Here is a 15,651-nt window from a genome sequence, read left to right as displayed (position 1 = left end):
CCTGTTAAGACTCAGCAGACAGAGTGGCTGGAAAAATACTCCATAAACTGTAAAATGAATGACAAGGGGCAGGGCGATCCTCACACACATGGAAGTAATGGTTAATCAGTTTAGAGAGGTTCTTTAACACATGGGAGACATCCTTATAAAGATGGGAGGGGTCCTCAAATAGGTGAGGAGGGCTGTTGTTCGAGTGGGAAGAATCCTTCTACACTTACACAGACACGTGGGTGCGCACTCCGGGGTGGTCTGTACACATAGGGAGGTTTGCATAGAGAAGCTGCGTCCTTATACAGACTTGAGTGGGAGAAGGCTTTTCACCCAAATGGGTTGCAGATGAGAATACGCTTATAGCAGTGAGGAATTTTACTGATTCAACGGACCATTCCTGGTAACTGATACTTATTTGTAAAATGCTGTGCAAATACTGCGACCCAGATACGAAGGTTCTTCCTGAAGATAAAGGGATCGTGGAGCTGTAGGGTGATACGACAGTACGAGCGGCCCTCTGTTGGATGTCGCTGTTTAGCCCATTCCCGCCAGGCGCCTCCGGGAGCAAAGCGGTGCCCGATCGCGGGCCGCAGGTGACGGTGGCCCCTGAGGGCCGGGGGCGCGGGGTGCCTGGCTAGCGCCGCCGCAGTGCGCCCCGCGGCCACCAGGGGCAGCACCGGCCCCGCCCGGCCGCACCGCCCCCCTCCTCCCCCAATCTCCGCCCCCCACCCCCTCCCTCCCCCCGCGCGCTCCCCTGAGCCCCGAGCCCCGCCAGACCCCGCTCAGCCCGCGCCCCGCTCCGCAGCCCAGGCGCCCGCAGCCCCGGCGTCGGCCCCGCGGAGCCTTCCCCCGGGGGCCATGGGGGCGCCCCCGGGCTACCGACCCTCGGCTTGGGTCCATTTGCTCCACCAGCTGCCCCGCGCCGACTTCCAGCTGCGGCCGGTGCCCAGCGGCTTCGCGCCCCAAGAACGAGAATACCAGCAGGTGGGAGCGGTCAGGGGGTCTTGGGGGGGAGCTCCAGAGCTTCTGGGTCCCGCGGGAGAAGGGGCTGGGGACCGATACTTATGTTCTCTGGGGTTGGGGGCCGGGCCCGGACTTTGGGGTACCCGAGGGGGCAGGAGCGTGGTTACCCGTAGCTGGAGGTTCCCCTGGGATGGGCGCAGGGAGCCAGACTCCTAGCTCCTTAAATAAGGTGGGGGCTGGGGCCTGGGCCCCAGGGTCCCAGAGGAGGGAGGGGACGGGGGAGGGGGGCCGTGGATTCCCGGGTCTCAGAGAGGATGCCTGGGAAGTCGGCCTTATGGGTCGTCATCAGAGGGGTAGGTCCACCGCGTCCTAAAGGATGACCCCTCCTGGGATCGGGGCAGTCCAGTTAAACGCGTCCCAGTTCAGGCGGGACCCAGGAGACAGGCGCTGGCATGGTGGAGGGGAAGAGGCTGGGGGGTGCCGCGCTTCTGGGACCTAATCGAAGCCTGAAATGGGGCAGGGGGTGTGAGGGGTCTTAGGGCTAGAGCTGGGAAGACCACTTGGAGGTGCTGGGAGAGGAGACCTCCAGCCAGTCCCGGGACGGGAGGGGCAGGGGGTGGGGGGGACGAGGTTCGGTTTGGGGGCTGGAGGGAGACAGAAACGGGGCCAGAGGGTGGGGCCGGGTGGGAGCCTTCAAGAAACCGGGGTCCCTGGGGAAGGGGGCCCAGCCTGGGTCACGCTCCACTCGGGGCCAAAGAACGGGGTCCCCTGACCCAGTTTAATTCAAGTCCTTGACTTTGAGATTAATAGGCAAGGCTTGGCTGAGCTGGGGGCGGGGCGGGGGTGGGGAGGATGGTGGAGCCTCGGGGTGGGTCCCGGGCTCTGCCTCTGAGGTCTGGACCTTTCCGATCGGTCCTGGGAAGCTCCCGGGACAGGGGGCTGGGGCTTGGCAAGCTTCGGAGGAGGGGGGGTCCCAGGAAAGCGGAGCGGGGATGAGTGCTGTGTTCTGAGCTATTTGGGTCATGGCTGGACTGAGCCGGCCATAAGCAGCTCCTCCCTGCCCGCTCCCCGCCACCCTCTCCCCACCACGCGGCCACCGCCAGCCCCTTGCCCACGGCCTCCGGTTTGCACAAGCCAGTCCACAGCACCTGCTCACGGCCAAGCAGACCTTCCCGCGCCGGTGCCCACTCGGCCACCGCCAGAGGCACTCGGGGAGACCCACTCTGCCCGGTTGTCGACAGTCAGGGTGTCAGCGCTGGGACCCATGGGCAGGAGGGGACATTGCCCCCTGGGGAGAGCACCCTGAGGGGACAGCTGGGAAGATAATCAGGGACTGGGCGCCACTGTGCTGGGGGGACACACTCACACCCAGCCAGACACACATTTGCACACATGCATTCACACACAGACATACACAGTCACATATGCATACATATACACCCATATACAGGCCTCCCAGGTGGCGCTAGTAGTAAAGAACCCACCTGCAATGCAGGAGACTTAAGAGACATGGGCTCAATCCCTGGGTCGGGAAGATCCCCTGTAGGAAGGCACGGCAACCCACTCCAGGATTCTTGCCTGGAGAATCCCATGGACAGAGGAGCCTGGTGGGCTACAGTCCATGGGGTCGCACATAGCTGGACACGACTGAGTAATTTAGCAAGCAAGCAAACACACCCATATACAGATATACATTCTTGCAACACTCACACATGCACACACATATATCACTCACATATGCACACATTCACACACTCATGTGTTCACACAGACACACTGACACCTACATTCACATACTACCTGTCTCTCTCACACACACACACACCCCACCACCACCAGAGACTACTCACGGATTCAAGGAATTGTGCTCAGAACTGCACAAGTGCACACAGATCACTCCCTCACACCTGCAGACGCAGGCGCTCCCATAGAGACACACGTACACACTCACCTACACACCCAGCACGCACACCCCAGTGTGAGGACAAAGCAGAGCCAGACTCAGCACTCGTGAGTCCAGAAGTCTGAGTGTGCTGCTGCTGTTGCCCCCCACGTGCTGTGTGGCTGAAGGGAAAGCGCAGCCCCTCTCTGGGCTTCAGGGCAGAGCCCAGAACTGCAGTGGAAAACCCTGCCTCCGACAGGAGCGCCCCGTCCTCGTCCTCGTGCAAAGGCTCTTCCGGCTGCAAACACGGCTCCTCTCTCCACCTCTGTCCTCCCGCGTTTGATGCTGTCTCGTCTCCATCTCCCTCTTTCCCTGAGTCTCTCCTCCCCCGCCACCCTGTGTGAGTCTCCCCCATCCTGCCTTTCTCTCCCCTCCCCCTGCTCAGCCCTCACTCTCAGCCTCCCCGTCCCCATCTCTGAGTCGTGTGCACGCGCACACGCCCTCCCCCTGAGGCCCTGGGTGACAGACTCACTGCGGTGGGTGTGCAGAGCTCAACCTTCGGGGAGAGTGAGCACGCAGGGAGTGGGAGGACCAGCGGGAGGAGGGAGGAGGAAGCCTGCCACCCCCAGCCTCAGACACACCACCAGGAGCCTGAACCCCCACCACCACCAGCCCCCTGATCCCCCATGGTTCCGGGGTCCAGACCTCTCCACGTCCTCCTATGGGGCTTCGTTCCAACTACCTGGTTTCGCTGGGGAGGAAACTGAGGCTCAGAGAGGGGACGGGCCCTCCAAAGGTCACACAGCCTTCGGAGGGCAGAGCCGAACTGGAACCCAAGACCTGGGCGTCCCAACTGGAAGTGCCCTCCAACCCTAAGTTGCACAGCTCCAGCACAGACCTGAAAACCACTGGGTGGGCTTGGCCCTCATCTCGCCAGGATGCCCGCCACCTGCACTGAGATCTCAGACCCAGCACCTCCGACCACTCGGGGAGGGTGCGCAGAGCCCCTCTGACGCCCATGTCACCCCCCCCCAGGCCCTGCTGCTGGTGGTGGCCTTGGCAGGCCTGGGCTTGGGCCTGAGCCTCGTTTTCATCGCCGTCTACCTCATCCGCTTCTGCTGCTGCCGCCCCCCCGAGCCCCCCGGGGCCAAGAGCCCCCCGCCTGGGGGAGGGTGCGTCACCTGGAACTGCATCGCTGCCCTTCTCGTCGGCTGGTAATGGGGCCCCAGGGTGGGCGGGCAGGGAGACAGGCTCCCCAAGCTCCCCATCTGCAGCCTTCCTGGTGTTGTCCCAGCAGGCAGACTTGCTCTCCCATTCGATGGATGGAGAAACTGAGGCCGGGAGAGGAGACATGACTTCCCCGGCAGGATGGGGTAGGGGATGAAGGCTGGGCAGTCAGACTGCTGGGGTTGATGTCTTTGAGTGGAACAGCTGTGTGACCTGCAGGAGTGGTATAACTCCTCCAGGCCTCAGTTTCCACATCTCTAGAATGGGCACTGTTGTCACACCCACCTCCCAGTTGTGGTGAGAGTGAGTGAAATGTTCAGTGCCTGGTCCCCAGCTGTGCTCTGTAAATGTGAACTTGTGACCTCATTCGTTAACTCATTGATCCATGCATTCAGCAGTTATTTCCTCAGTATCTACAACAGTACCAGGGAAGACTGACCAAGCCAGACAAGGGCCGTGCCCTCATGGAGCCAGTGATGGCCCAGTCAGGGACAGTAGGGGATGTCTCTGATACTGCAGCAGACCTGAGCTGGCCTGACTCCTTCCCACGGTGACCTCGCTGGACTCAGAGTTGTCACAACCAGTTCTGAAGAGGCAGGCTCAGAGAGAGGCAACTTTTCAAGGCCACCTGGGCCAAGTGGCAGAGTGCAGATTCAGACCCCAAAGCCCCAAGGAGCCCAGGGCCGCCTCCTGGGGTACCACCAGGGTGGAGAGGGACAGGGCACCTGGGGACACACCGGGTACCAGGGCCAGCTCTGAGGGAAGCCCCCTCCCAGCAGGGCACCCCCCACCACTCAGGACAGACCAGGGCGCTCAAGACCTGCCCCTTGAGTGGGGATGGGGGTGGGCCGGGTGGGCAGTGGCCAGAAAGATGGCACCCTCTTCTCCCCCCAACAGGCTGGGCTCTGCCACCCTGCAGGGAGCCCCCGTGTGGGGGATTGGGGGTGCGGGCGGGGGCGAGGGCTTCCTCCTCGGGCTCTCCCGAGTGGGGGTGTACGGGGGAGGCGGACAAAGGCCCCGCAGGGGAGCGGCACGGCCGGCCCCGTGGCCTGGGAACAAGAGCAGCTTTGTGGGACAGTGGACAATAGGTAGGGGCCGGTGTCCGATCCCAGGGCTGGGGGCGGGGCGGCGGGGCCTCCTCCACCCCAGTGCAGCCCTGGCTCCCCTCCGCAAAGGGACACAGTGCGTTGGGGGTGGGGGGTGGGGGGTGAGGGGGAGCTTGGAGACCGTATTCAGGCCCCACAATGGAGCTCTGTCTGCTGGCAACTGAGGGGGGGGGGCACCCGGCTGCTGGCCCATGGGCCCACATTCCCTTGCTTCCCTCCCAGCTGTCCAGACACTTGGGTCCCCAGGGGAGGGGGAAGGCTGGGAGCTCCAGGCTCCGGGACCCCCCAGGAGGTGGTGGCCCTATGGAACCCCCAGGAGGCGGGGCAGAGGACGGCTGGAGCCTGAAGGGACAGGTGCTGAGGACCCTGGATGTTTGGGGGAAAGAATAGAGGAGTTGCGGGTGGGGCTTGCAGACACCAGAGGTGAGAACTTCCCATTCTGGGGCTGGGCATGACAGGGGTTCACTCCGGGGAGGTGCGAGTTAAATCTGGGGGCCCCCCCTCCCCGCCACCTCTCCACCCACCATTAGCATCACAATGACGTTCCTGGGCTGGGGGAGTGAGACCTTCTCGGTTACCTTGGCAACCAGTGGGGGCCAGGCTGGAGACGTTCCTTTCCCACGAAGGGCTGGACCAATGGGATGGGGTGGGAGACACGATTGGGTGTGTGAGGAGGTGGGGGGGCGGCCCCCAGGGTCCCAGGACCGGTTGTGATTTCCCTTCCCTCCTCCTCTTAGCGCTGGCATTGGCATCGGTTTCTATGGCAACAGTGAGACCAGCGATGGGGTGTCCCAGCTCAGCTCTGCACTACTGCATGCCAACCACACGCTCACCACCATTGACCACCTGGTGAGGGGACCAGGCATGGGCCAGACCCCAGACCCGCACCCAGACTGCTTCCCCACACCTGGCCAAAGGAACCCCCTGCCCCCAGGAGACAGGATCTGAACTCGGAGCTGAGGCCCCAGATGCAGAATGTCAGGTTCCAACATGCAGATCTCAGAGTGTCCAGCCAACCCCCAACCCTGACAGCCAGTCAGGGTTTCACACATGGCACCCTCAGAACCTCAGCCCAGATCTGGGATTAGAGGCTGAAACCCAGACCCCCAGACTCATTGCATCCCCAGCCCTGGGCTTCAATTCACAGCCCAAACCATTCAGAGACCAAACACCAAGACCCTGCCCTCGGGGCAGATCCAGGGCCAGAAACCTGGCCCCTGGCCAAGTGCGAGGTGGGAGACCTGAACACTGAGACCCAGGACTCAGCCAGGAAGCCTCGCTCTGACCCCCAAGATTCCAGACGCAAGGCTGAGACCAGCCCGACCTCAGACTTTAGACTTCACGTCCGGTTGCAGCCCTGGGCCTCGGAACCCAGACTTGCGACCCCAGACTCAGGAAGGCAGGTGCCAACCTCAGTCCTAGGATGCCAGGCTTCATCTCAGCCCTGGGCTCACCCGCTCACCTCTCCAACTCCTGAAAGAAGCCACAGAAGCGCACAAGCCAAACCGCAGGGCCCCTCGTTCGCTTCTTCCATCCTCAGATGCCCTAGCACCCAATCCCGGACAGCCGGCCCCGCTCACTCCTGCTTCACCCCTGCCACCCTGGCCCCTGCCCTCCCACCCAGAGGACATCCTCTCCTGACTCCAGATGCCACCCCCCACCCCCGCACCCAGGTGCTGGAGATGGTGGAGAGGCTGGATGAGGCCGTGAGGACGGAGCTGACCACGCTGGAGGAGGTGCTGACGCAGCGCACGGAGCTGGTGGCTGCTGCCCGGGGTGCCCGGCGGCAGGCGGAAACCGTGGCCCAGCAGCTCCAAGGTCTGGCCTTCTGGCGGGGGGTGCCCCTGAGCCCCCTGCAGGTGGCCGAAGATGTGTCCTTTGTAGAGGAGTACAGGTGGGTGGCCTCTCTTCCTGTCCTGGGTGGCAGGGCACTGCTGCCTGGGGGGCTGTGTGTCCGAAGGACATCAGGCAACGCCTGGAGACATTTAGGTCACATCACAGCTCGGGGAGGGGATGCTACTGGCTACTGATGGGCAGAAACCAGAGAAGCTTCTGAACGTTCTACAAGGCACAGGACAGTGCCCCCCTCCCCGAAAGCACTACGTGATGTGTCAGAAGGTGACAGCATAGAGAGACAAACCAAGTGATGTCACGCCCACCGAAGGACTCATCCATTCACTCACTCCCTCAGTTCACTCATTCATTCATTCATTCACCCTTGACCCAGCCATTCATCAATTCACTCTTGCACTTCACTCATTCACTCCCAGGCTAAATACGTCACCCCTTCAGTCATCCATATGACGTGTATCCTTTCAACAGACACTATATTTATTTACATCTTCTGGGGAGAGACGTGTGCCCACGTGGTCAGGATCAGGAGCTCTAAAGCCAGATGGCCACTGCCTAACCACGTGCTCTTAAATGAATCACGTGCCAGCTCTGTGCCTCGGTGTCCCCGTGAGGTACCCGTGGGAGTAACAGGTGGCGAGGCCCTCATTGGGTTGTGAAGAGGCAGGCGAGTCTGTATCTGTTAAGTGCTGAAAGGGGCAACCAGCACACGTTAGCCAGGTGCCTGTAAAATGTAGGTTTTATAAGGTAGAGCGGTTTCCGCCTGTCACGCAGCAGGTGAACAAATGCACAATTGAGATACTGTCTGTAGGTGAGTGGTAAGAGCTCTGGAGAAAATTAGGCAGGAGATGAGAACAGGAGGGTCTGGGGACAGAGGCTGGCAGTTTTTGGAGTGGTGGGGGGACAGTCATTCCAGGAAGGCCACATGGAGAAGGTAACATTTGAAGGAGGGGAGGGAACCAGTTATTGGGACATCAGACAGCCGCCCATCCCAGCGACCAACATGCTGGAGTCCTTGTCGCTTCGTCCACTAGGAATGATTTCTTTTGCTCATCCAACACCTGGGGGCCCGACCAGACATGGGGGCGGAGAGACAGAGAAGACTTTTGTCCTGGATTCTGTGCTCCAGGGGGAGGCAGACCCGGTTTGAAGCAGCCCATAATTTGGATGCCCACCATGGGCATCAGACAGGCCTGGGTCCCAGTGAGTTCAAGTTCTGGGTTGTGACCAAGTCCAGGGGCCACAGCTCCATTTCAGGGGGACTGGGGGTAGGAGTGTAGACTTTGCCAGGGTGAGGCAGACCCACCATCTATAAGAAATAGCTGTTGGATACACCCAAGAATCTACCTGCAACACCAGAGACGCAGGAGATGTGGGTTTGATCCCTGGGTAGGGAAGATTCCCTGGAGGAGGGCATGGCAACCCACTCCAGTATTCTTGCCTGGAGAATCCCAGGGACGGTGGAGCCTGGTGGGCTGCCGTCTATGGGGTCGCACAGAGTCGGACACGACTGAAGCGACTTAGCAGCAGCAGCAGCAGCAATGGGCCAGCACTGTGCTGTAGCCTCACGGGCTTTGTCCTCTGCGGTCAGAGTGTGTCGATTATTAACTAATACTGAACTCTTCGGTACCCTTTAGAGTCCCCTGATTTGTGTTCAAGCTAACGTTTAAGTGCGGCCACGTGCTTGGCATGCTCCTCGGTGCTTTATGGGTTCTCTCAGCCTTATGACAGCCTTAGGAAGTAGGTGCTGCTATTCTCCCCAAGAGTTACCAGCAGGGAAACCGAAGCACAGAAGCTGCGGGCTGGCAGGAAGCGGAGGGGCTGGCGTTGCGGCCCAGCCCATCTGCCTGCAGACACTGAGCCCTTGGGTTGTGCCCTGTGATGCTGGATGCAGGCCTGGGAACAAGTCCTGCTAAGACTCTCCAGCCTGCGGTGAAGGGGCTGGGGCTCCAAGAGGCCAAATCACGGGTGTCAGTCACATGGCTCGTGTGTGGCTTGGTGCCGGTATGGTTCCGGTGACCTGCCTCAAGCCCTGTGCTCTAAATAGCTATAGGGACTGGCCTCCTGTGCACCCATTTCACAGACGAGCTTGGCTGAGGCCTGGAGACTGGGCATCAGGGAGATCACAGAGATCCAGGCAGAGGTGGGCCCTTCTGCCGTGTCCCAGTCCGGGAGCCTGGCTGCTCAAAAGGCTGGGTTGACTGCTTCCGCCTCACCCCTGTCGCCCCCTCCCCAGGTGGCTGGCCTACGTCCTCCTGCTGCTCCTTGAGCTACTGGTCTGTCTCTTCACCCTCCTGGGCCTGGCAAAGCAGAGCAAGTGGCTGGTGATCGTGTAAGTCCGGGTGGCCTTCCTGGCTGTGGCGCATGTCACAGGGCGAGATCCCACGGCGCTCTTATGAGAGGGGCCGCCGTCTTTCCGAGGCTCACGCTGGTTTCATTCCCTTGCCCCACAAACCTCCAGAGAGTTCCTGGGGTGGGCAGGCACGCAGGGACACAGAGCGGCCCAGGAGGGGCTGGGGCAGCAGACTCTCCTTATGGCAGGGAGTGCACCAAAATCCCAGAAAAGCAATAACAGTAATAACGCTTGTGCTGAGGACGAGGGTGATCACTGCCCCCTTTGGCTGCCATGACAACACCGTGAACCGAGGTGCTGTCAGAGGTCTGTCTGGCAGGCAGATGAGGGCTGCAAGGCAGAAGGCTGTCAAGTGGTATGTGGAATTAAGGACCACACTCTTACCGAAAGGTTCGTTATGTATGCCTGATGCTCTTCTGGAACCCTTGTGTTGACCTTATGAAGAGGTCCTTCCCGTCTCCCCATTTAACAGAAAACGAGACTGATGATCAGAAAGGTTAGGTCACTTCCCCAGGGTTGCACAGCCAGAAAGTGCTGGAGCTGATTCCACCCAGGCCAGCCTATCCCACTCACAGGAGCCCTTGTATCCTCTCTGGCCCTGTGGGGGTCCATGCTGGCACCCACCACCATCCCCATGCGCCCCCATGGGGTGAGTGGGCCTGCTATTCCATCCAGGCCCTCCTCTGAAGCTTGGAGATGGTAAAGCATGGCCGGTGGTCTGGGACTTGAGGCCGGGCCTTCAGTGTGACCCCCTGCAGGCACCCTTCTCGCTTGCGGACCACCCTCCAATGCTGATCCATCCCCCCCAGCAAAGAGAAAAACCAGGAGGCGATTTCAGCTCTGGAGCTGAGTCCACTCCTGGGCTGAGCTGGAGGCTGACCAGTGGGTGAAGCTGGGAGTGAGCTCCTGCGGAATTCAGAGCTGGGAAATGGGGCCCCGGGCCGGGCAGTCGCCCTCCCACGGTCCCACAGTCCAGAGCAAGGCTGGGGCAGACCTGGGCAGGAGCTGCCCGCACAGGGCCCTTCTCACTGCCAACCCCCTGCCCCCCGCCCCCAGAGGGGCCAGATGTTCAGTTTGACGTCAACACCTACAGGTCCACCCCTCCCCCTCCCCCACTGCTCTGCCTCTAACTGTTATCCTCTTGGCTCCAGAGGTTGGTGGGGGAGGGGGTGGGGCTGTGATGTGATCTGGGGTGGGAGGCGGTGAGGTGGGAGGTTAGGAACCCCAGAACTCCAATCCCACCCCTCCTCCCCCACTACAGGATGACAGTGATGAGTCTCCTGGTTCTAGTCCTGAGCTGGGGCTCCATGGGCCTGGAGGCAGCCACAGCCGTGGTGAGGACCAGGGGCGGGGAGGTGGGGTGGGGGGACAGGCACCTGGGATCCAAGACTGCAGGTGGCTGAAGGCCCCTGACTCCCAGGCCCTGGGGCAGAGGGGAATAGAGGCCTTAGATTCTGAGAGGAAGGACTTGGGAGACAGCATCACAGGTTCTGCGGTTTGAAGCCAGTGTCCTAGGTGCTGAGGGGCTGGAGTCCTGGACCCCTGGGTCTAAGGGAGGAGGTGTGAGGTCTGGACCCTAGGGTCTGAGGAGGAGGGGCTGGGGGCCTGGACCCCTGGGTCTGAGGGAGAAGGGGCTGGGGTTTGGACCCCCGGGTCTGAGGAGGAGTGGCTAGGGGCACTGAACCCTGTGGCGTGTGAAGCAGGGGCATGTCTGTCCGAGCCCCCTCTGTGCCACTCTCAGGGCCTCAGTGACTTCTGCTCCAGTCCAGACAGCTACATCCTGAACCTGACCCAGGAGGAGACCGGCCTTGGCTCAGGTGATCACACCTCCGGGCGCATGCCCTGCATCCTCAGGCCTCTACGCCTGGGGTGGGGTAGGGGTGGCAGCCCTGCCCAGTTCTGTCCAGCAGAAGCTCTCAACACCTGCCCTGGCGGGCTGGAAAAGAGGGAAGGGATAAAGACGCTGAGAAAAGGGGTCAGGAAGAGGGGCGGGCTGGGCCATTTGGAGAAAATGGGGAGCACAGTTGGGTCAGGGAAGGTGCAGAAGCAGGGCTGTGGGGGTGTTCAGATCAGCTCGTTCGGGCTGTGGCTGCAGCAGAAGGGAGTAGGGGCTCGGAGAGCTGGGGGCTCGGGTCCTGAGCCGAGAGGGTGGAAAGTGTGGCCCTGCCTCTGCCGCCTGTCCGCGGGGAGGTTCCCGGGGCTCACGCTCACGGCCTCCCCTCTCTTCCCTCCCGCTTCAGACATCCTGAACTATTATTTCCTCTGCAACCAGGCCGCCTCCAACCCCTTTCAACAGGTTAGGGCTGCAGGCGAGGGAGCCAGGGGAGGAGGGCGCGGCTGGGGCCTGGATTTAGGGACCCGGATGTAGGAGGAAAGGGGGCTAGGGGGTGGTCAACCGCTGGGCCCTCCTCCCTCCCTCTGTCTTCTCGCAGAGGCTGACTCTGTCCCAGCGAGCTCTGGCCAACATCCACTCCCAGCTGCAGGGCCTGGAGCGGGAAGCTGTGCCCCAGTTCCCTTCTGCGCAGGTCGGCGGGCTTGGTGCTCCCCCTGCACCCCAATCCCAAGCTGGGGAGGGGGCGGGGCCTGGAGAGGTGGGCGGAGTCCTGGGAAGGGGCGGGTCGGCGGTTGTGGGCGGGGCCCGCCGAAGGGGCAGGCCGAGGGCTGTGGGTGGGGCCCCGGGGCGTGGGGCGGGCGGAGGGGCGGGGCCTGGAGAGGCGGGCGGGGTCCTGGGAAGGGGCGGGTCGGCGTTTGTGGGCGGGGCCCGCCGAAGGGGCAGGCCGAGGGCTGTGGGTGCCGCCCGGGGGCCTGGCGCGGTGGGCGGAGCCCGGAGAGTTCCTCGGATAACACGCCCCTCCCACCGCAGAAGCCTGTGCTGTCCTTGGAGGAGACGCTTAATGTGACAGAAGGAAGCTTCCACCAGTTGGTGGCACTGCTACATTGTCGTGGCCTGCACAAGGTGACCCCTGTCCCCCTCCCCAAATTATGCTCCCAGGGGAGCCTCTGCCTGGATCCGGAAGCCTAGGCCTCTCCATGTGGCTTCCTGCCCCTACCCTCCTCAGCCCTTCCTCCAGCAAGTCCTTCTGGACTCCAAGCACAGCTCACGCCGGCAGCTCCGCTCCCGACGGCCGGCCGCAGAGCCTCTTCCCTCTCCCCACAGCAGCTCGCAGCCCAGCGAGCCTTTTAAACGCAATCTGATCTTCTTCCTCCGCTTAGAAGCCTCCAGCAGTTCCCCCCGCTTGCGGATTAAAGTCCTGGCTTCTCGCCTGACCTGCAGGGGCCCATGTGGTTAGCCCTGGCTGGTTTCTGGCCTCAGCCCTTTGCACCCCATCCTCCCCCTTCAGGGAGTGGTCAGGGACCTCCCACCGCAGGGTTCCTTCCTGCCTGTACCATCTCTGCTGTAGCAGGGAGGGGAGGGGCGCCCAATACTACTTTCCAAACCGCCGCTCTCATCAGCTCCTTGTGGTCTGAAGTGACCTTCTGGGGCTTGGTTACCGAAGTCGCCCCAGCGCTTGGAGCAGCAGGCCAGTCCCTGCTGAATGCCTTAGAGCCCAGCATTCAGGAATCGCTGGTTTCTAGGGATGACAGCCGTGTCAGCCAGTGCTTCCTGAGCAGGCATTACCGTGCAGGGGGCAGGTCTACGCCAGGTGTTTTGCTAAAGCCATCTTCTCACTGTTGTTCTAAGCCAGGGATTTTTGCCCTGGGGGACAGTTGGCAGTGTGTGGAGACATCCTTGGGGGTCTCAGCCCCGGGAGAGGGTGCTGTGGGCGGAGGCCAGGGCTTCACCACCCCCCGCCCCCTGCCAACACAAACACACACGCAGTGTGGGAAGTGTCCAGGACAAGAAGCCTGGCACTCAATCAAGGCCAACCGGCGGCAGTAGCTGGGTGTGGGGTGGTGGGTTCTCAGTGATGCACAGGAAGTCATGACTGGGGTCATGCCTGCGGGTGTGATAAACGACAGTGACCACAGCACACTGAGCGCTTCCCGTGACAGGGGAGGAAACTGTGGTGCAGAGAGGCTGAGGGATTTTCTCAGTGAGGCACAGCTGGGTGGACGGTCCGGGCCATGGGCGTTGGCTGCTGACCCCTCCCATCTCTCCCGCCCCAGGATTATGGCTCAGCCCTGCGTGGCCTGTGTGAAGACACCCTGGAAGGACTGCTCTTTCTGCTTCTCTTCTCCCTCTTGTCTGCTGGGGCCCTGGCCACAGTCCTCTGCAGCCTGCCCCGCGCCTGGGCCCTCTTCCCACCCAGGTCAGCAGGGGAGGGGGCTGAAGTCCTGGGGGAGGGGATGGGGGAGCACCATCAAGCCACTGCTGGGGACCGCGCCCTCATGGGTCCCCCTTCCTGCTTCTCTGCTACTCCCATTGTTGCACCCCAGTGATGACTACGAGGACACAGATGATGATGACCCTTTCAACCCTCAGGTACCAGACCCCCGGGCTCGGGGGAGGAGGGGCTGGGGGCCTGGACTCCTGTCTGAGGGAGCAGGGGCTGGGCACCTGGAATCCTGGTCTGAGGACCCACATCGCCAAGCCCAGTTCCCTAGTCATGCCCTCTCCCGCCCCACACCTCCCTGGCAGGAATCCAAGCGCTTCGTGCAGTGGCAGTCATCAATCTGAGCCCTTTCTCCAGTCCAGACTGGAGCCTGGTCTCCATCTCTGGTGAGCATCTAGACTGACACCCAGCTCCCAAGCCGGCCTCCAGCCCCTGACCTCACCTCCTTCCTTCATTTCTTCCCTCCCTCCCACCTGCATCTGGTTTGTTTTTGCCTCTCTCTGCAGTTCCTTCGCCGGCTGCCGGAGAAGACCCCACTAACCCAGCCTCACTGGGCTCCCACCACTAACAATGCCCTGGCCACGGACACCTTAAACAGGACTGCCTCCCTGCCCTGCCCCTCTCGGTGTCCTTAGCCCTGAAAGTAAGCCCGGAGGGCAGGCCAGGGCCTGGGGGCGTTGTGGGGAGAGGGGAGAAAGCCAGCCCCGCCACCCCTCATCCCTGGAGGGATGAGAGTGCCCTCCGGCCCCCGCCACACCCCAGAGGACTTAGAGCCCCACTCTCCACTTGCAGCACCCAACTTGGGAATGGGCCGATTTGAAATAAAAGGGAAGACTTCATTTTACAAGCAGCTGGGTCCTTATTTTTCCCTTATCTTGCCTCACAGTTGGGGGTGGGGGTGGGCAGAGAGCCCATCACCTCTGCTCCCACCTGGCTTCCTGGCCCCCAGGTGTTTCTGCTCCCGGTCCCGATGCTGCACCACTTTCTTTACCAAAAAAAAAAAAAAAAATCCCCCCTCCCCTGGCCCCCTATCTAAAGCAGCACACATGTCCTGACACAGGAAGAGACGCAGATCCCTGGAACAGAAGACAGTCTAGAAATAGATCTCAGAGTGCGTGTGTGTATGACAGAAGACAGATTTCAAGTCAGGGCAAAAAGGACTGGTTTCAAAAGAATGCTGATATGATTAGCTTTCCATCTGGAAGAAAACAGTCTGCATACAATACAGGCAAAAAAATCCAAATGCAGACGAGTAAGGGGCTTCCCTGGCGGCTCAGATGGTAAAGAATCTGCCTGCAATGCGGGAGACTTGAGTTCCAGCCTTGGATCTGGAAGATCCCCTGGAGGAGGGCATGGCAACCCACTCCAGTATTCTTGCCTGGAGAATCCCATGGGCAGAGGAGCCTGGCTGGCTACAGTCCATGGGGTTGCAGAGTCAGGCACGAGTGAGTGACTAAGCATAGCACAGCACAAGGGGACAGAAGTATTTCAAGAGAAAGGAGGAGACTCTTGTATCTCTCAGTTGGAGGGGGAGGGCTTTCAGTGAGACATCCTGAAGACAGAAACGGAAAAATAACTTATTTGACAAATTGTGGAATGAGAAAAATACCATAAAGTCCAAAGGCAGATTGATGGTCTGGGGAAAATTAAAACAAAAACAATAAAATAGATAATTCTTAATACATACATATAAGCTGCAAAGTTATATCCACAAATCAAGAAAAAGACCACCCAACATAAAAATAAGCAAGGGAGAAGACCATTCAACGAAATGAAAATCCCAACACTGGTGGACAGACTAAAAAGCATTCAAACCCTGATGATTAGGAAGTGAACTTTAAAACTTTGGGGGTCTCCAGTGGCTCAGTGGTAAAGAATCTGCCTGCAGTGCAGGAGACCTGGGTTCGATCCCTGTGTCAGGAAGATCCCCTGGAGAAGGGAATGGCAAACTGCTCCAGTATTCTTGCCTTGAAAATCTCATGGACAGAGAAGCCTGGTGGACTA

The 15,651-nt window shown here is 60.7% G+C and overlaps 1 protein-coding gene across 5 annotated transcripts; it reads left to right on the top strand.

Moving 5' to 3' along the window:
• The first annotated feature begins 754 nt into the window (after positions 1-754).
• On the top strand, positions 755-14,494 carry TTYH1 (tweety family member 1). 5 transcript variants are annotated; one of them, XM_081514384.1, is made up of 14 exons: positions 755-975; positions 3,872-4,050; positions 5,907-6,018; positions 6,843-7,063; positions 9,257-9,352; positions 10,635-10,707; positions 11,115-11,190; positions 11,614-11,669; positions 11,806-11,898; positions 12,237-12,329; positions 13,481-13,623; positions 13,751-13,796; positions 13,953-14,033; positions 14,154-14,494. In XM_081514384.1, exons 1-13 carry the CDS (start codon positions 850-852, stop codon positions 13,989-13,991), a joined length of 1,353 nt encoding a protein of 450 aa, XP_081370510.1. In that variant the 5' UTR covers positions 755-849; the 3' UTR covers positions 13,992-14,033; positions 14,154-14,494. The 5 variants fall into 5 exon arrangements, with proteins under 5 accessions (XP_081370510.1, XP_081370512.1, XP_081370509.1 ...); XM_081514386.1 differs by having other exon boundaries at positions 3,872-4,209; XM_081514383.1 differs by lacking the exon at positions 13,751-13,796.
• Positions 14,495-15,651: the final 1,157 nt, after the last annotated feature.

The sequence above is a fragment of the Giraffa tippelskirchi genome, chromosome 7 (genome assembly GCF_054371585.1).
Source record: "Giraffa tippelskirchi isolate mGirTip1 chromosome 7, T2T-mGirTip1v1.2.pri, whole genome shotgun sequence".
Taxonomy (NCBI): Eukaryota; Metazoa; Chordata; class Mammalia; order Artiodactyla; family Giraffidae; genus Giraffa; species Giraffa tippelskirchi.
This window is presented reverse-complemented; position numbering and strand designations above follow the sequence as displayed.

Bases quoted from the DNA above. Each gene is read 5' to 3' on its own strand.
- TTYH1 (XM_081514383.1), top strand. From the start codon at position 850: ATGGGGGCGCCCCCGGGCTACCGACCCTCGGCTTGGGTCCATTTGCTC. The intron at 6,019-6,842 runs GTGAGGGGACCA...CCCCGCACCCAG, and splicing joins TCACCACCATTGACCACCTG to GTGCTGGAGATGGTGGAGAG. The intron at 7,064-9,256 runs GTGGGTGGCCTC...CCCCCTCCCCAG, and splicing joins TCCTTTGTAGAGGAGTACAG to GTGGCTGGCCTACGTCCTCC.